The 20,045-nt window shown below is 49.6% G+C and overlaps 1 protein-coding gene across 3 annotated transcripts in view; it reads right to left on the reverse strand.

Moving 5' to 3' along the window:
- Window positions 1-20,045, reverse strand: part of osbp2b (oxysterol binding protein 2b) — a 614,672-nt gene that overhangs the window by 42,647 nt on the left and 551,980 nt on the right. For all 3 annotated transcript variants that reach the window (XM_072497983.1, XM_072497976.1, XM_072497988.1), the window contains 2 exons: window positions 10,690-10,807; window positions 2,396-2,462 (listed from right to left, as the gene is read on the reverse strand). In XM_072497983.1, the coding sequence (XP_072354084.1) occupies window positions 2,396-2,462; window positions 10,690-10,807 (185 nt within the window). The remainder of the gene's footprint in view (window positions 1-2,395; window positions 2,463-10,689; window positions 10,808-20,045) is intronic.

The raw sequence follows: 20,045 nt of genomic DNA on the forward strand, positions 1-20,045 counted from the left end.
TTGTGGAGAAAGTTTTAGGTAATTTTAAAATTGATCTGCTGATTTGGAGAGAATCCTGATTATTAATAAAGAATACTGATCACAATTCAAACTCATAAGAAGCAAATCAGTCGGTACAAGGGTTCTTTAGGCGGTGGCAACCGTTCTTAGACTTTCTGGCAGAATGATAGACATTGGTCAATGGCAGCAGCAGCTCGGGGGGTGGGGGGGGGGTTACTTTATTTTTGTTTAGGTTATTTACACTGGAAGGGTCTGAGGGGGTGTATACACCTGTTGTTTTAAGTTGGGGTGTTAATGTTAATTTATTATTTAGGTACGGGGGTTGGGGGGGTGGGGGGGATTGGGGGGTTGCTTTTTTAGATTGTGTTTTGTACTTAACCCTGTTGGGTTCTTTTTTCTTTCTCATTTTGTTATTGATATTTTATGAAAACCTTTAATAAAAATTATTTTTTTTAAAAAAGAAGCAAAATCACTGAATAAAATCGATAGGATTAACATTGCAAGGTCGGCAAATCACTGGCACTGGTCCCATGACCAGACACTGCATGAGATAGTTACACTGAGGGTATATCACAATGATGGGTACAATGCTGGGCCTGCTACACGGAGGACTACGGCTGTGTAATAATGACTGCAATAGAAATGACAGCTGTGTTAACTGAGAGACGTGTCAGTGTGAGCCGTATATTCTGGCTTCGGGAATTTGCTGATCAACCACTGGTTATTAATTAGCCTGCTGGTTATTCCAGGCATGTATCCCCTCTTCTGATTGATGTGCTGGTAAATCCAGTGCTTATTGTGACGGACAGCTACAGCAACACCTGGTGTCATATTTTACAAAGGTACTCGATTTCCCAGCACAGCAAATAGACCAGGACATACAAACACCAATGTCATTTTAAATGTGAATAACGTTTGTAATACAAGCTTTAGTGAGAAACAATTAGGACATAATTTTGTATTTCATTAATTTAAGGTAACTGTTACTGTTGTGCAATTATAAATGGGAGTGACATAATTCTGAAGCTATGCTTGCTATACCAAATGATGAGCATTTGGATTGTAGACATCCAGCTTCAAGAACTCAGAAACTGGACTCAAAGGCTCTGCAATGTAAACAATGTGACTAGAGTTTAAAAAATCTCTCTGGATTTCACACTCGTGCAGTTTGCAAAATAAATAAGAACGATCTAACTTCACAGCCCCTTAATCAGCAGGATTTTGGAACAGTTCGGCATCCTTCCTAGCAGATGAAGTATGCAGAGTGCGAAATGCAGAGAGATGAAAAACGTACAAATTGACATATGAGAGAAGTCTGCTGTCAGTGACTGGGATTCCAAAAGGGGAAATTTGTTTCCGTACAACTGAATGGGGAAATCAGAATGGAAAAACAAAGAGTGAGAAAAATTGGCAGAATCCATGGTAGAGCTTCATGGAGCCTGTAAAGAGCTGGTTACAGAGTGAGACTACACTATGGGGAAGTCACAGTGAGGAATGTTTCCTGTGGGCAGCTGTTGATTTGACGGTGTGCTTAAAATGGAATCACAATGACAATCCTGGTTGTAAAGGGAACAGCGTACAGTCAGGATTTTCACAGTAACTTCATTGCAGTGTTAATGTAAGCCCACTTGTGACACTAATACAGATTATTACAATAATCATCAGATTTACCAGCACATCAATCAAGAGGGCGGCAGAGTAGTTAGGACAGCTGCCTCACAGCGCCAGGGACCCGGGTTTGATTCCGACCTTGGGTGACTATCTGTGTTGAGTTTGCACGTTCTCCCAGTGTCTACGCGAGTTTCCTCCGGGTGCTCTGGTTTCCTTCCATAGTCTAAAGATGTGCAGGTTAGGTGGATTGGCCATGCTAAATTCCTCCTTAATGTCCATAAGGTTAGGTAGCATTACTGGGTTATGGGGATAGGGTGGGGGAGTGGGCTTTAGGTAGGGTGCTCTTTCGGAGAGTCGGTGCAGGCTTGATCTGCCAAATGGCCACCTTCTGCACTGTAGGGATTCGATATTCATTTTCCTTGATTGATACCCATAATTCCATGCAGTTCAGGCTACGCACAATTCATCACCCGGAGATCCACATACAAAAGACTGAAGCCTGCACTCATCTAATGCTTCACAAGCAACTAAGAAGTACCCTCTTTTATCAATGTCAACGGAGGGTGAAATCAGATGCGGTGTAAACCCTCGCCCGCTGACGCGCAGTACACACATGCTGGAAATTTGGAAGCTATGCGCACTGCCTGTATTTTATAGCTTTTTGTTGCAATGAGTTTCCAACTGGCCAAGCTCCCCACCGGAAACATGACATCGGAAGGTTTTCCCTGGTGATGTTTTCAGGCTGGCGGGGGCTGTTGCAGTGAAGTGACCCTCTGTTACTCACATGGTCCTCAAGGTTCCAGGTTTCAGTCTGATCGCTGCTGGTTCCGCTGATATTACTTCCGGTGCGCCTGCACAAACAGAAAATTGGGAGATCTAAACATGGAAATGCCAGCAGTTCTACACAGGAACTATATTAAGAAAAAAAATTGTGTTCTTGGCATGTGGGTGATGCTGGTAAGGCAACGTTTGCTGCCCATCATGAGTTATGCTGAGGGCATTAAAAATCAACAGCATAGTGAAAGACTGGAGTCACTTATTGACCAGATGGGACAGGGGTGGCTGGTTCTCTTCCCTGATCAGTTGGGCTTGGGTCCAAATTCTGAAGTGTAGTAGTGAGGGTGCAACATTAAACCAAGGCCCCAGTTGTCCCCTCAGCTGAATATCCCACAGGATTATCTCAACAGATCATCTGGTCAACATCTCATTGTTCTTTTGTTGGATCTGGCCGTGTCTAAGCTGGCTGCTGAATTCCCTTCATTACACCAGCACTTACACTTGAGTATTTTCATTGGCTGTAAAGCACTTTGGGACACTCTGAACTTTTGAAAAGCGCAAATATTCTTAGAATAAAACCAACAGGGATCTCTGCCTCTAATCATGTAAAATGGCTTGGTTTGATTACAGGCGGGTGCAGCGTTGGTTTTGGCTGTGATGCCCTCCATGCCAAATAGCCAAGACCAAGTAACCAAATAGCCTGTGGACCCTCACTGTTTAAGTCTACTCATGAAGAATGGCCCTTTGGGGTGAGATTGCACAGAAGAGTTACCACTGTGCAGTTCTCCAACATAATCTGAAGACCAGCAAAGCAACTCGAGCTGTTCCTGATGCCTGTTACCTTAAATCAGCTTAATGTCAACGGGGGCCTTGAATTTGTGTGGGGAAATGGAGAACTTCCACAAGCCTGGGAAGTGATCTAAGCACCAAATAAATTGTCTGTGTTCATAGTGGCATGTTTTTAAAAAATATATACTTTTATTGAACTTTTAGCATTTTATATCAAAAATTTACAAAGCAAAACAAAACCACGGGCGCGATTCTCCGACCCCCCCCCAACCAGGTCGGAGAATCACCGGGGGGACGGCGCGAATCCCGCCCCCGCCGTGTCGCGAATTCTCCGCCACCGGATATTCGGCGGGGGCGGGAATCGCGCCGTGCCGATCGGGCGGGAATCCCCCGGCGATTCTCCGGTCCGCGATGGGCCGAAGTCCCGCCGCTGTCAACCCACGCCAGCCGGCTTGGATTGAACCACCTTTGGGATGGTGGGACACGGCGGCGCGGGTGGGCTCCGGGGTCCTGGGGGGGGGCACGGGGCGATCTGGCCCCGAGGGGTGCCCCCACGATGGCCTGGCCCGCGATCGGGGCCCAACGATCCGCGGGCGGGCCTGTGCCGTGGGGGCACTCTTTTCCTTCCGCTTCGCCATGGTCTCCACTATGGCGGAGGCGGAAGAGACCCACTCCACTGTGCATGAATTTCAGGGAAACGAATGGCTTATCGAATTGGGTCTGGCCTGCGGGATTCAAAGGCTGATACAGGTCGATAGCTAGGAGTCTCTATCGGGTAGCGATTGCTGGAGTCAAACTTATGGTTGCTGGTCGATGGTTCTTGCGAAGGTTGCGAGCAGGACAAGAAGGGAGAGAAGGGTCGATCTGAACTCGGCCCCTATTTTTATAGGGCCCAGGGGCTTCCTGCCTCTCGGGGCGGACCTTGGCCCTGAGTCCCAAGTGATTGGACATGTTCCCTATCACTGGGTTCGATATGCTCCAATAATGGGGCGATTCCTTGATCGGGGGATGGTCGTTCACCTGCCTTTGTCTCGGCCACTGCTGGCGCCGAGAGGTCTGGATCGGCATTCAATTGCTAATATGTTGCAATTGTTCCCGGGGATAGCCGATTAAACTGCAGATGTCTGGGTTGATGTGCTGCTAATGGTCGCAGGTATCGATCTGGGCCGGCTTCCCCAGAGCCGAATACGCTGTTCTGTCTGCAGCTGTCCATTTGTGCCCTGTTGGCTGCTTTTCCCATCAGCCTTTTCATATCGGGTTTTAGCCAAATTAATCGGGAATCAGCCATTTTAGGTGGCTACAGCTGGCAGGGCGGAAATCAGTCCGGCGCGGACCTAGCACCTCAAGGTAAGGGCTCGGCCCCTCAAGATGTGGAGAATTCCGCACCTTTGGGGCGGCGCGATGCCGGACTGACTCGCGCCGTTTTTGGCGCCGGTCGGCAGACATTGCGCCGATTACGGAGAATCCCGCCCCACATGTATAAACAAAATAAAAAATTCCAAGCAACAACAGGAACAATGCCCCCCTTAACGGAAATACAATTCCCCCCCCCCCCCCCCCCCCCCGCAAAGCTAACAGTGACCAATTTTTTACAGTGCAATATGAATGGCCAACTAAGACCCTCAACCCCAGCTGGTCCAACACCCCAAATATAGCTACTAACGGACTGGGCTCTAAGTCAACATTTAAGATTACCGATATGGTGCTGAAGAAAGACCCCCAAAAATCCACCAATTTGGTCAGGACCAGACCCAGAACACCGCTCACACCTATCTTCAACCCCCACAAAAAGAAAATCAATTAATTCTGGCCTTGATGAGGTGCACCCTGAACACCACCTTGAGCTGGATCAAGTTCAACCTCGCGCAAGATGACATATCACTCGCCCTGTGGAGGGATTCATTCCACATTCCTCCTCCAAAATGGGTCCCAGCTTCTCCGCCACCTGGCCTTCACCTCTTCCACTGAGACCTGCTTTTCTCCCAAGATCCATCCATATATCCCAGATGTGCGGCCCTCCTCCATCCCACACAGTAGAGTATCCTCTCCAATAAAATGGATGGTGGTGCTACCGGGAATGTTAGAAATGTCTGCTGCACAAAGTCCCGTACCTAAAAGTACCTGAATGTATCCGCCCCAAGTCCTGCTTCGCATCCACATTGAACAGCGAAATCGGGAGGCACGACCCACACTCTGTGGGAGCCTTGTCCTTCCTTGGAGGAGAGAGAAGGATGCCTGCCCCAATGTTTCCGGGAGCAAACCCCGTGCCAGTGGATCATTAAACATCCCCAACTGATCCGCGAACTTCTAGAATTCTACCGGGCATCCACCTGGCCCTGGAACCTTCCCCATCTGCATCTTTCCGAAAGCTGTTCAAACTTTCGCCAACCCCAATGGTGCTTCCAGCTCCACCCAAAATTGCTCCCCCACCTGGGGAACCCCAAACCCTCTAAGAACTTTGCAATCCCTTTAGTTCTCTGGCAGCTCAGACTTATAAAGCCACTCAGAGGGTCCGAAATGCCCTTTTCCGGGCGGATACCAACTTATACCCCACCCCGCCTCCCACACCCTCCCATAATCCCCCCAGCAGCCTCCTGTCACCATAACTGATGAGCCAAAAGGCGGCTAGCCTTCTCCCCATATTCATACACCGCCCTCTTCAAGTGCCGCGGCTGGTGCACTGCCAGGCCCGTGGACAACAGGTCGAACTGCATTTACAGCTGCTTCTATGTGCCCATAACTCCAGCATTGGGTCACTCACATACTCTCGATCTACACCCAGAATCTCGTCCACCAGATCCTGACCCTCCTTCCTGGCCTCCCTATCTATGCTTGCCTTGTCCAAGATGATCTCTCCTCTAATCAGCACCTTTGGGCAGCACGGTAGCCTTGTGGATAGCACAATTGCTTCACAGCTCCAGGGTCCCAGGTTCGATTCCTGGCTTGGGTCACTGTCTGTGCGGAGTCTGCACATCCTCCCCGTGTCTGCGTGGATTTCCTCCGGGTGCTCCGGTCTCCTCCCACAGTCCAAAGATGTGCAGGCCATGATAAATTGCCCTTAGTGTCCAAAATTGCCCTTAGTGTTGGGTGGGGTTACTGGGTTATGGGGATAAGGTCAAGGTGTGGGCTTGGGTAGGGTGCTCTTTCCAAGAGCCGGTGCAGACTCGATGGGCTGAATGGCCTCCTTCTGCACTGTAAATTCTATGATTTCAATGATTTAATGCCTCCCACGAAGTAGAGGGCAAGACCATCCCATTCTCATTCAATACAATGCACTCCTTTATGGCCATCAAAGTCTTCCCGCAAAATCCGATATCAGATAAAAATCCCACATCCAGCCTCCATCCAGTGCACTGCACCCGAACTTCCTCCAACATCAAGTCCAAGTGCGGTGCATGATCAGAAATAACCAACGCCGAATACTCTGCGTTTGAGACGCCAGGGAGCAGGGTTTTCTCCATGAAGAAACAGTCAATACTCGAGTACACCTTATGAACCGGGGTGAAAAAAACGAAAACTCCTTACCCCTGGATGTGTAAACCGGCACGGATCCGGCCTTGCTGTCTCCTCCATGAATGCGGCTAACACATTCGCCATCCCCGAAGGGGCCAGCGATCTCGGCCTGGGACGACCATACTTCCGATCCAACACGCAATTAAAATCCTCCTCCTCCCCCCGCCCCGCCAGAATCAATTGTGTGTATATAATTCCGGAATTGCAGCCAGCAACAGTCTCATAAACCTCACATTGTCCCAATTCAGGGTGTACACATTCACCAACACCATGGCATCCCCTCCAGTGTAACTGCAATTCATCACGTAACAACCTCCCCCGATTTGTCAGAACTGTCCCCATCTGAAAACGAACCCTCTTACTGACCAAAATTGCCACCCCCTGGGTCCTACACTCAAACTGAGTGGAAAGCCTGGCTCACCCAGTCCTTCCACAGCCTGGTCTGGCACCAGTGTTTCTTGCAGGAACAGCACACCAGCCCCTAAACCCGTTAAATGGGGGAAACAAACTCCTGCCTGCACATTCCAGGAGACATTTGTTGGGGGTCTCCCACCCCCACCGGGCCTCCTCGAGTCAGCCATCCCCACCACGATGCAATACTCCTACACAAATTCCTGGGTCCCAGGCTTACCTAAGATGGCTTCCAGACCCACCTCGAGGGTGAAACAAAGAGGATCTCCTGGTCACTGTTAGTTCTCCCCTCTGCCCACCCATTGACCAGTTTCTCCCCCCCACCCGGCTCACAGACACATATTGGCATGATTGTGTTTGCCAGGGTAAATGCCCGTGCACAGGTGCTAGGGTGCGCGCCGGTGTGTCAGGGCATGCGCGTGTCTCCGTGTGGGTGCGTGTGGGTATGCGTGAGGATGCATGTGTGTCAGGGTGGGCGAGCGGCAGGGTGCGCGAGGGCGAGCGGCAGGGTGCGCGAGGGCGAGCGGCAGGGCGCGCGAGGGCGAGCGGCAGGGCGCGCGAGGGCGAGCGGCAGGGCGCGCGAGGGCGAGCGGCAGGGCGCGCGAGGGCGAGCGAGGGCGAGCGGCAGGGCGCGCGAGGGCGAGCGGCAGGGCGCGCGAGGGCGAGCGGCAGGGCGCGCGAGGGCGAGCGGCAGGGCGCGCGAGGGCGAGCGGCAGGGCGCGCGAGGGCGAGCGGCAGGGCGCGCGAGGGCGAGCGGCAGGGCGCGCGAGGGCGAGCGGCAGGGCGCGCGAGGGCGAGCGGCAGGGCGAGCGCAGGGCGCGCGAGGGCGAGCGCCAGGGCGCGCGAGGGCGAGCGCCAGGGCGCGCGAGGGCGAGCGTCAGGGCGCGCGAGGGCGAGCGTCAGGGTGCGCGAGGGCGAGCGTCAGGGTGCGCACGTACGTGTGTCAGGGTGCGCACGTACGTGTGTCAGGGTGCGCACGTACGTGTGTCAGGGTGTGCACGTAGCCAGTGATGGACAAAAGACCCTTTGGTTAATGATGGACTGAGTTGTGTGCTGTTTCTAAGGGACACGAGGAAGCTTCTACGGTGCTGCTACCCCAAGGAAGTAAAATGCTTTGGAGGTAGTGGAACACGGATACAGCTATTGTGTTACCTTCCTGAGCAACTGCGGCTATGGTTCACGGTAATTGGACTTGAGGAAAGAACGAAACAAGACACTGGTCTGTGATATGGATACATTTACAAATTGGTTTCGGTGCACAATTTAAAATCACAAAACATGTACATACAAATGAGAAAGATCGGGGATAAATGTTAGTCAGTACAATTAGATGGGGAGATAATTGACGAAATGATATAGTTATGTTTCAAATGTCAAGATGGGGTGTAATTGATAATATGGAAAGATGTGTCATTTGAAACATGGAAGTCTGGCAATATCTGGTCTGAGAGAAACATGATAGGATACAGGGAAAGATCCCACAAAGGATTAACAGCAGCTGTCAGGGAAGGATTGTAAAATGCAGATATCCTTGGTCAAGTAGGCTGAGCAAAGAAGACAAATGGGATTTTGAATGAAGCCAAAAACAATGGCTCACAGCTTCGTTGAAAGTAACTAACTTAGTAAGGATCTGGAAAAGAATGGATGAGGTTCTAGGTGTGAAAATTTGCTAATACCAGGTTTATCAGTCTACGAGAAACATAATTCAAAGCCAAAATCAAAGTCAAAATTGAGCTGAGGACACAATTGGAAAATAAAACTAGAGAAATGACAGGAATTAAAAGTAACACCTATTGAAACCAAAGCATTTTGAACCCCACAAACGAAACAATGTAATCAGATCTATGTGATGAAGTCATGTCAAAATGTATACTTAGTTGGATTAAAAGGTTTAGATCAAAAGTACTTTTTACAATCAAAGAAAATAAGATGTACTTTACAATAACATCAAAAAACGTAATTGTTAGAAAGCAAATATAAACCTCGAGACCAGGGGCGTCATTCTCCGACCCCCCGCCGGGTCGTAGAATCGCCGGGGGCTGCCGTGAATCCCGCCCCCGCCGGTTGCCGAAGTCTCCGGTACCGGATATTCGGCGGGGGCGGGAATCGGGCCGCACCGGTTGGCGGGCCCCCTCGCTGGATTCTCCGGCCCGGATGGGCCGAAGTCCCGCCGATAAATTGCCTGTCCCGCCGGCGTGGATTAAACCACCTTTTGAATGGCGGGACAAGGCGGCGTGGGCGGGCTCCGGGGTCCTGGGGGGGGGGCGTGGGGCGATCTGGCCCCGGGGGGGTCCCCACGGTGGCCTGGCCCGTGATTGGGGCCCACAGATCCGCGGGCAGACCTGTGCCGTGGGGGCAGTCTTTCCCTTCCGCCTTCGCCACGGTCTCCACCATGGCGGAGGCGGAAGAGACTCCCTCCACTGCGCATGCGTGGGAAACTGTCAGCGGCCGCTGACGCACCCGCGCATGCGCCGCCCGGGGATGTCATTTCCGCGCCAGCTGGCGGGGCAACAAAGGCCATTTCCGCCGGCTGGCGGGGCGGAAATTCCTCCGGCGTCGGCCTAGCCCCTCAATGTTGGGGCTCGGCCCCTAAAGATGCGGAGCATTCCGCACCTTTGGGGCGGTGCGATGGCCGTCTGATTGGCGCCGTTTTGGGCGCCAGTCGGCGGACATCACGCCGTTTCGGGAGAATTTCGCCCCAGGGCAGGAACTAGCAGAACCAGAACGACAACCAGAGCTCAGAGGGAGAGAGAGAGAGAAGCAGAGAAGGAACAAGCAGCTAGACTCAGATTACAGTCAGCTCGGCCATGGGAAATGGACAGGGCAGAGCAGCCGAGCTAAAATAGCTAAATACATCGAAAGAAGACCAGACTTTAAAGAAGATTGATTGTCAAGTTGGGCCTGAAGGTCCCTTCAACCAACCAGAAGGATCCAGAAGCAAGATCTTTTTACTTTTCTGTAAAGACAGTGATTGCATCTTTTAAAAAGAGAAAAAAATATTATAATAAGTTTTAACCTGAAACAGTGGTTATTCCAAAGTCTACTTTACTTACTTAGCAATGCGGGACCCAGGATCAATGCTACTAAGTGGTAAGTAGATGAAATCTTCGGTGAAGGTATGGGTTATACCGGGGGATAACTTGAAAACATAGTTTGACCTGAATAGCACCCACTGAAGCTTGCATCGGAGTCGGGGAGTAAGAAGCCCTGATCACCATTTAGAATGTCGGCCCTTTTTGGTATAGGGGGACTTCTAAGAATAGTGGCGATTTTTCAAAAACAGTATCTGTGTCAGGGTGCGCGCCTGTGTGTCACGGTGTGCGTATGCGTGTGTCAGCGTGTCGAGTGCATGTGTCAGGGAGTGCGCATGTCAGCATGTGCGAGTGCATGTTTTAGGGTGTGTGAGTGCGTGTGTCAGAGTGTGCAAGTGTATGTGTCAGGGTGTATGTCTGCATCCGAGTGCCTGCCCATGTGCAGATCTGCACTTGTGTGAGTGTGCTGCTGTACATGTTCACTCTTGACGGTGCAATGTTCCATCCATTTGCATTAGCCAACTCTCCCCATTCCATCTATTCCACCATCACTTGCCTGTGTTTTGTGGGATCCGTGGTTACTGTGATGAATTCTGGTGCATTCTCCATGGCATCGAAATATTCAGTCTCCTCATCTTCGTCACTCGTCTCTCCTTTCACGTGTCGCGCTCTCGCTGCATTTAAATACACTGACATTAGAACACTTTCATTGCAGTGGGAAATGCACACACTGTAGCTTTCTTTTTCCTTGCCGAGCAGGTATGGTGATTAAAGTGAAGGGTGTCAGTGTGGGGGATGGACCAGTTTAGAACTCCCTCCACACTGCTAAATCAATCACCGCACAGGTTAGAAGTAAAATTGATTTGCTCCAACCAAACCCCAGTATCCGGGCAAATTGACCCTCTCTGCAAAGTGAAACAAAAAGATCGTGAAACTCCATTAGGATTCTCCTCACCTCCCATTGGATCCCCCAGAAAACTGGGCACACAAGTGTGGTGTTGGGTGCTCTGGTGCACAGATGAGCCAACACAGTTGTATGTGGTACAACTCTATTTTATTTTAACTCTTATAATACAGTTCGTTCTGGATACTCTGCACGTGCTGTCTCCCTGAGTGTGTCTGGTAGCAGGTCTGTCCTGGTCTTCCTCTCCAGCTAATACTGACCACCGGGGGTCGTGTCTGTGCTTTTATATCTTTCTGTCATTGGTTGTGGTGTTGTGTGTTCTGATTTGTCTGTTGGTGTGTCTATCATGATGTGTGTGTTTGAATATCATGACATCCCCCCTTTTTACAAAGATATGTGCCTACGTGGTTATAAATATAATCGTGTCGTGAGTGCATCTAAGAGTGTGTGCGTGTGTTGTGTACAGCGTGTGTATATGACGTAACTATTTACATGGGGCGATGTCGGGTGCGTCACACTAACAAGGTTGTACCATAACAAAACATGGATGCGAGAGAAGAAAAAAAAAAACTTGAACAGTGGTCCGGTCAGACGATATCTGGAACAATAAACAACAACAGGTTATAATACAGAAGTGTTTGACTTTTTGAACGTATGAACAGCATTATAAGTCCAGTCTAATGGGTGACCGCCTCAAGAATGGGCTGGTCCTCAAGCCGGTTCAGCTGTGGAGATTTGGGGTCACACTGGTTCACCTTGGACTGTTGGAGGTGATGCTGTTGCCGAAGTCTCTACTTTACCATTTGTTGTACTTCGTGCAGTGCTTGGTTTTTCATTCGTGCAAATGTAACATTCAACATCTTTGTTAGTGTTGCTTTGGCTGTGGTTTGGTTCTGGTGGCGATGGAAGGGGCATGATCCGTGGCATCTCCACAAAGTCATCCTTGGGAACCAGTGGAGGATCCGGCGTGTGCGTACGGTTCAGTTGCGAGCGTGGAAGGCGGCGCAAAGCTCGCTGATTGCGCCTACGCACCAATCCATCTGCCCTGCATGCCAGGAACAAGGTGGAGTCTTTTTTCTTTTTATGTTTGTGGTGGACAGCATCTTGTAGCCGATGGGTCGTTGCCATCGAAGTAGCACCATCACTTATATCATGCAAGGCGATGACTGTGCCAGATGTGGAAGTTGGCCGAGACCGTGCACGCTGGTTCCGGCCACCTGCTGTGCCGGAAGGGCGACTCCGCAGAGAAACATCGAAGCATGTCGCCTTGGAGAGAGAATTGTTGCTCGCATCAACGTCTGGCGATGGCGCGAATTGGTGTGTCCATCTTGGACCGCCGGTGCTGGTTGCCACTGCCGACCCAGTGGGACTGCCACGCGATCCATTCCCTGTCGCCGTGGCATCCGCCGTCACCCTGAGTGTGCCGATGGGTCGTTGCCATCGAAGTAGCACCATCACTTATATCATGCAAGGCGATGACTGTGCCAGATGTGGAAGTTGGCCGAGACCGTGCACGCTGGTTCCGGCCACCTGCTGTGCCGGAAGGGCGACTCCGCAGAGAAACATCGAAGCATGTCGCCTTGGAGAGAGAATTGTTGCTCGCATCAACGTCTGGCGATGGCGCGAATTGGTGTGTCCATCTTGGACCGCCGGTGCTGGTTGCCACTGCCGACCCAGTGGGACTGCCACACGATCCATTCCCTGTCGCCGTGGCATCCGCCGTCACCCTGAGTGTGCCATCACCGAGGCCGCGACACCGCCCGTCCGGAGCAAGGTCTGGTGTGCGCGAATCAGAGTCGGCGCTTGGCTGCTCCCCATCTGGAGTCCGGTCTGCCTTCCGTCGATGCCCCCCGTCCGGAGTCCCAACAGGTTCACTGGAGGCAGCCGAGATTCCCTGAAGCTGCACTTCTGGAGTCGGAACATGCAGGAATGCACCAACCAGTGGAGAGGCTCGAGCCATCGAGGGTGGAAGCGGTGCGCCGCCACCGCAGTCGTCAGTGGTCCCACCGTGATCGTCGAGTGCCTCGGTATGCACGAGGCGAGGTCTGTCACCTTGCACCTTTTGCATGGGAAGTGGGATGCTGTCGTCACTCGTCTCACATCCCGTGGATAGATCCTCATTAGCAGCTTGCTGTTCACTAGGGTTGGGTAAATTGTCAGAGTTTTCATCTGGCGGTGCACACCATGTCGGTGGACTGTCATTGTCTTGCCGTTGTCCTTCATTTGGGCTTTTCTTCTTTGGAATTTTAAATCTTCCCCCAGACATTGCAGAACCTTGTTTATTACCCCCAAATTCTCCCATATGTATGGTCTCGAATATAGGATCCAATGTTTCTATCGACATTGTACTATTTTCCAAAGAACATTCCGTTTCACTTTTCTTCTCAGGTACCTCATATGTATCTTTGTCTAATGTACATGCCTTCATGGTCTCTGGGTCTGATTTTGCTGGGACTGGCATGGTCACAGTCTCTCTTTTACTGTTCTCAATTGCCCACATTATACTCCCCATACATAACTGCTTAATCACTGGGGTTAGTGTGGTACAATGGATAATCGGGTCGACCTTATCTGCATCTTCACCATTGGTGGAAAGCACACTTGGTTCACTTGAAACTGCTGTGGGTTTTAAATTCGTTATCTGGCTACTCGATGTCGGTGTCCTCAGGATTCTTGCTCCAATGTTCTGCTCATTTATCAGTGGAGTGTGTATAGGTTCAATGCAATTAATGTTCCCCTCAAGGTTTGAAGAGTCATTACTGACTAACTGCTGGTCTCCGAAGTTGGGACTTTGCGGCGTTGTGTTGAAGGGAGACATTTGTCCCTGCTGTAGATATGATTCAGGTTGTGTTATTTCCATTACCTGAGGATCAATGTCTTGTCCATTTTTTCGATCCGTACTAAAACACTGGCAATTCTCAGTCTGCTCCTTGCAAGTTAAACATTCAATTAATTTCTTTAGCAAATCCTCAGCATCCTTCTGTGGCCGTGCAGCATTATTAATCTCTGTTCGGCTATAATGATCCTGAAGGTCAGCGCATAAACCTTTTTTCTTCGGGCTTGGACGAGGCGATTCCTTTGGCTTGTCTTCAGTTGGGCTTGAACAGTCTTCAGCGCTGTGCCCTTCATTGTAGCATGAGAGACCGTCATGGTCATGCTGCTGTGTAGTGGAGCATGGTAGGCTGTTATAGCCTTCTTGCTGTTCACGTGAGCATGGCAGACTTGCATCGTCTGCCGCTGGTTGGTCAGGAGAGGTTGCTAGACCCTCATGGTCTTGTTCCTGCAAGGACTGCACATTGGAGTCTTGCGTTGCTTCTATCGTGGAGGCTGTCCACGAGCTCTCTGTGGAGGCTTGTGACACTGGAGTCACTTCTTGTTCATGCAAGGACTGCGCTCTGGAGTCTTGCATGTCTTCTTTCATAGAATCGGGAACATTGAGCGGGACGTGGACCACGCTCTGTGTGGCAGCAGGGCGCTCTCCGTGTGCTTGCAGCGTTCCCTGTCTGTTAATGTCAGGCTGCAGCATCATCCGGTACTGATAAGTTGGGACGTCATATCTGCTGGATTGAAGATCCTCAAATCCGAAAAATGAATCCGCATCTGCGTCGGATTCAATGTGGGGGCCGCCAATGTGCAACACAAAAGGTTCGTCCGAGTCATAGTCGTATAGGACCACGGAGCTATCATTGGGCTCGCGAGGTCCGGAAACACTGTAAACATCGTCATCGAAGTATTCGAGGTCGGAATCATCGGCTTGTGCGTAGGTAACTGCTTGTCGGAGGGTTCTTCGGAGGTCAAATTCATCTCCTGGGTCAATTTGCGGCAATGTGCTGTCATTCCAGGTGAGGGAAGGTTGTTTTACAGCTTTAACAGATTTTTGTTTTTTTGATTTGGGACGTTTCCCTTTTAAATTGGATTTGGGACGTTTCCCCTTTAAATTGGTGCAGTCTGGGGCCTCTGACATCCTGACGCTCGGTATGTAGCACGTAGGAAGCGACTGCGCATGCTCAGATCGCTGTTCCTTTACCGATGGCCGTTTTCTTGACTGCGCATGCGCAGCATCTCGCGCATGCGCAAACAAAACTTCCGGTTCTGCGCACTGCTCGCGCAACTGTGCTAGCGTGATACCTTTAGCAAGATGGCCACCGACCTCGACCCAGCCCTCTCTCAGGCCCGGGATTTCGGCCTCTGGGAATTCGGGCTCCGGGATCCCGGCCACGAGGTGAGTACTGACGCTTTTCTTACCTTTACTTGCCGATTGGATTGCGTTTTCTTCACAGTACTTGGAGAATTTGTCCAGGACTGCCTGGTAATCGTACCTTTGCTGCCTCCTGAAGAACCTGAAACTTGTGAATATTTCTCTTGCCCTTGCACCGGCGATGGTGAGGAGAAATTCAATTTTTTCGCTATCATCCAGGTCTTGGAGTTCAGCTGCCACCAGGAACAATTCGAACACTTGCCGGAATCGCCGCCAGTTTTCGCGGAGATCGCCGTAGCACTGGAGCGGCTGTGGAACCGGGAGCTCTATCATTTTGCCTGGGCACTGCTGGTTGTCTGTGTACACTGAGGTATGCCGGCAGGTATCGATCCACTCCTGTACCATGCGGTGTTGGGTGCTCTGGTGCACAGATGAGCCAACACAGTTGCATGTGGTACAACTCTATTTTATTTTAACTCTTATAATACAGTTCGTTCTGGATACTCTGCACGTGCTGTCTCCGAGTGTGTCTGGTAGCAGGTCTGTCCTGGTCTTCCTCTCCAGCTAATACTGACCACCGGGGGTCGTGTCTGTGCTTTTATATCTTTCTGTCATTGGTTGTGGTGTTGTGTGTTCTGATTTGTCTGTTGGTGTGTCTATCATGATGTGTGTGTTTGAATATCATGACAACAAGTGACTGTTTTCAACCAAGCCTCCAAGGCCTCACTGGCATTTCTTTAACGAATGAAGTATCATTGTAAATTTGGTAAAGGATTGTGGCGGGGGATGGGCATGGGGGGTGGAATCCCCACAGGGGTTCTTGCAACTTCATTCTGCCGAAAACCCTTCTGAAAGAACAAGAAAAAAAGACTCGGATGGTCAACTCTGCCTAAGTCAGTGAGAGATTCCAGGTCTCGAATTGCTTCACGATGAAAGAAACCACCTTGAATTCAACCCTCGAGCAAGCGTCCTTCCTGCATCGGCGCGACATTCCCATCTCCCACATTGCTCATTGTCGCTGCCTTTGCAAACAGAAGTGCCAACTTAATGCCAAGCTGCGAGCAGTGTTTTCTTCTCTCTCTCTCCTCCCCCCCCCCCCCCCTACCAGGCCCCTAGAGTCTTGCATTTTGCTCATCAACATGACCAAAGATATTGGCTCAGTAAATCGCAAAGTACTGTGGCTTGTGTTCCAAAGATTTGGATGTTCACAATCCTGCAATGCATCCATGATGATATGACTGCAACTGTCTTGAGTGGGCGATCTGAAACACAAGCTTTCAAAATCCACCAAACAACTGGTGTTGAGCAAGGCTGTGTGACAACCCCCTTACAATCTACTCAACAGTGGCTATTCACTTCACCAAAGATCAACTGCCCTCTGGTGTCAGTATTGAATACAATCAAGATGGAAAACTCTCTAACCTCACTTTGAGGATGTGCTCAGTCAAATATTCCTCCTCCCACATACGTTGAAGGAGAGACTTGGGAATATGTTGAGCACTTCCCACACCATGGCAGCCTCCTCTCCCAAAAGGTCAGAATTGACAGGGAGACCCAACGTCAGGTCAGCTGCATCAGCTCAACCTTCTACAAACTGCATCAGTGAGAGTTTGACAACAAAAAACTCCTTCAGTAAACAAAAGTCAGAGTGTACAGAGAAGTTGTCATCAGTATTTTGGTACTGCAGTCAGGCCTGGACCCCCGTGTATCAGTCACACACAAGAATGTTGGAGAAGTTCCAACAGCAATTCCTCCAACGTATCCTTCTGATTCCAGGGGAGGACAAAGAAACCCCTTCAAAGACACTCTGAAGCTTTCCTTGTAGCACAGCAGCATTGACATCAATGACTAATGCAGAGGGCCATGTGCGGGAAAGTGGGATTAGTGCAGCTTTAGTGTAGTTTTGCTGGTACAGACTCGATGGGCCAAAGACCTCTTCTGTATGAATCAATGAGTCTATGACTGCAGATCCCACTGCTTTGTGGGACGTCCTGTTCCACATGCCCAAAGATCTGTAAGTAGAGAATCAGCCTGTTCAGTTACATGAAGATCCAGGGCAGAAACTCATGTACATTAATATAATCCTCGAAGCAAGGAATAACCAATGGCAATATGTGGATAATGAACATTGAAGCTAGTCTCCCTCTTCTCTTCATAATGTCATTTTATAGAAAAGATGATCTTGGATGACAAGAAAGTCCATCCCCAAGAGGGCAGTTCCTTCAAGAAATATAATAATGAACAAAATTCACAATCAGCACGCAACAGCCAACATTACAAATGGATACTCAATCCAACCAATGCAAAGTGATTGTTGCAGCTGCTGGCTTCTGGAGCTCACCGAGGAGGGCCTTTATACCATGCACAGACCTTGATGTCAGAGAATGAATAAATGATGGTCCAGGCTTACGTGGGTGTCAATCCATGGTTATTATTCCCCCCCCTCCCCAAATGTAATGATCGCACAGCTCTGTGGAACCCTGTGCCAAGATGGTGACAAGGCATTTTTGTGCAGCAAATCCACCCCGTGCGACAACACAATCACTAGAAAACATATCATAACACTCGCAGCTGTTCGAAGAAGAAAAATAACCAGACCCCATCACGGCACCGATCTTGTGGACATCTCGATAATCAGTCACTGAGACAATTCAGGACATCATGCAACAAAGACTGATGAATGGATGGTTCATCTGTGGAACCCTAGGGACTGTCACCCTATAGGAAAGATATCATGATTATTAAGGATTTGCGTTGGGGTGAGGCCATCTGATTTCCCCCACACCACGTGCCACCCTAATTGGCCATTTGTGATGTATCAGCAATGGACTGGATCATGGTTGTGGAAGGGGGCCAAGCCCATCCTTATCCACTGTTTGTAAACACACGCTTTCCAATATGGACCTCTGTAAAGAATGATTGTTTACACCAGCCGGAGGAGAGACTTATTTGGGAGACAGCACCTCCAGCAGTATCGCGTTGAAACTCCAGTTTAGACAATGGGCTCAAATCATGGAGCAGTCCTTGAACCCATAACTGTCAGCGGCATGGTGGCACAGTGGTTAGCACTGCTGCCTCACAGCACCGGGGTCCCAGGTTCAATTCCGGCTAAGAAGGATATGAGAATAGAAGAACACATGAAACAGGATTAGGGATAGGTTTTGTAGCCCCCATCTCCTGCAGTGTTATTAATACGATTACGGCTGATTTACCCCAACCCCACTTTCCTGACTCATCCCCAAATCCCTTGGTGTCCACAAATCTATCCATAGTGTTGGACATACTGTAGAATTTCAAAGATTGACAACCGGTTGAGTGAAGAACTTTTCCTCATCTCTGTCCTGTACCCAGAGACTACGATCCCCAGACAGGGAAAACATCCTTTCAGCATCTACACTGTCAAACCCTCTCAGAAACTTATATGTTTCAATAAGATCACCTCTCCGCCTACTAAGCATTAAGTTATTAATACGATTACGGCTGATTTACCCCAACCCCACTTTCCTGACTCATCCCCAAATCCCTTGGTGTCCACAAATCTATCCATAGTGTTGGACATACTCAGTGGCAGAGCATTCTTTGCCCTCTGGAGTGTAGAATTTCAAAGATTGACAACCGGTTGAGTGAAGAACTTTTCCTCATCTCTGTCCTGTACCCAGAGACTACGATCCCCAGACAGGGAAAACATCCTTTCAGCATCTACACTGTCAAACCCTCTCAGAAACTTATATGTTTCAATAAGATCACCTCTCCGCCTACTAAGCAGCAGAAAATATTAGTTGGAGTGATCAGAATCAAACTGGACTGATTAGAATAAGTTTTAGATGTAACGCTTTCCTTTGCGCATTCAATTCCTGTCTGCAACCAATAATTTCTGTTGCCACAATTTCTGGTCACATTTGGCCTCAACCTTCACCATTGCGAACTACTATGTTGTCAACATGTCGAACTCGCGATGTGATGGAGATGCAGTGGGGTTCAGAGTGGGAGCTGCAAAGCAGCGTTCCGAGCAGTTGAAGACATGGCTGCCTGTGCTGGGGTGAAAGGCCAAGTGCACACAAGAGGCAAGTGAGAGGAATGGAAAGCCTTGGAGTGAGGATTGTAGAGATGGTGGATGTTGTAGAAATTGAGGCAGACAAGGCCATGGTGGGAATACTAAATCCAAGTTACTGACAGATGGTGGACTATTTATCGGTCAGCTGGGATGGGGTGGTGAAATGGTGTGGGGTACAGACAGCAGATCTTCACAGAGGATGGATAACAGGAGGCCAAGTCGGAGAGCATTGGAGTAATTGGATCCGAAGGTGACAAAGACAATAGGAGACAATGATGGGTGATATTCAGAGGATGGAAAAAGATAGCCTTTACGAAGAGGATATGGGATCGGAAAGTCAGGATGCTGAGATTGCAAACAGTCTGCTTGAACAGGAGACAGGGACCAGCAATTAAACATACAAGTTCATCATTTCAACCTGGCTTCTGATCTGCAGTCTAAAATTTGAAAGACATTCCCGACAGAAGATTTCCATTTTGAAATAATAATTAAACTCTGAATGACCCTGCCATCTGTTTACTGAATGACAATTAATTCTTGTGGACTTCAAGATACATACAGCTTCACCTCAGCAGCAGATTAAAATAACATTCATGGACAAGGCATCATGCAACTTACAGCATATGTGCTCAAAAATATGCTACGGGTTGAGTATCCTTTATCCAAAACTCTTGGGACCGATTGTGGTCTGATTTTCAGATATTTTTGGTTTTCGGATGTACCATATATACGGTAGGCCCCAGGCCTACATGCATC

This window comes from Scyliorhinus torazame, chromosome 1, assembly GCF_047496885.1.
Source record: "Scyliorhinus torazame isolate Kashiwa2021f chromosome 1, sScyTor2.1, whole genome shotgun sequence".
Taxonomy (NCBI): Eukaryota; Metazoa; Chordata; class Chondrichthyes; order Carcharhiniformes; family Scyliorhinidae; genus Scyliorhinus; species Scyliorhinus torazame.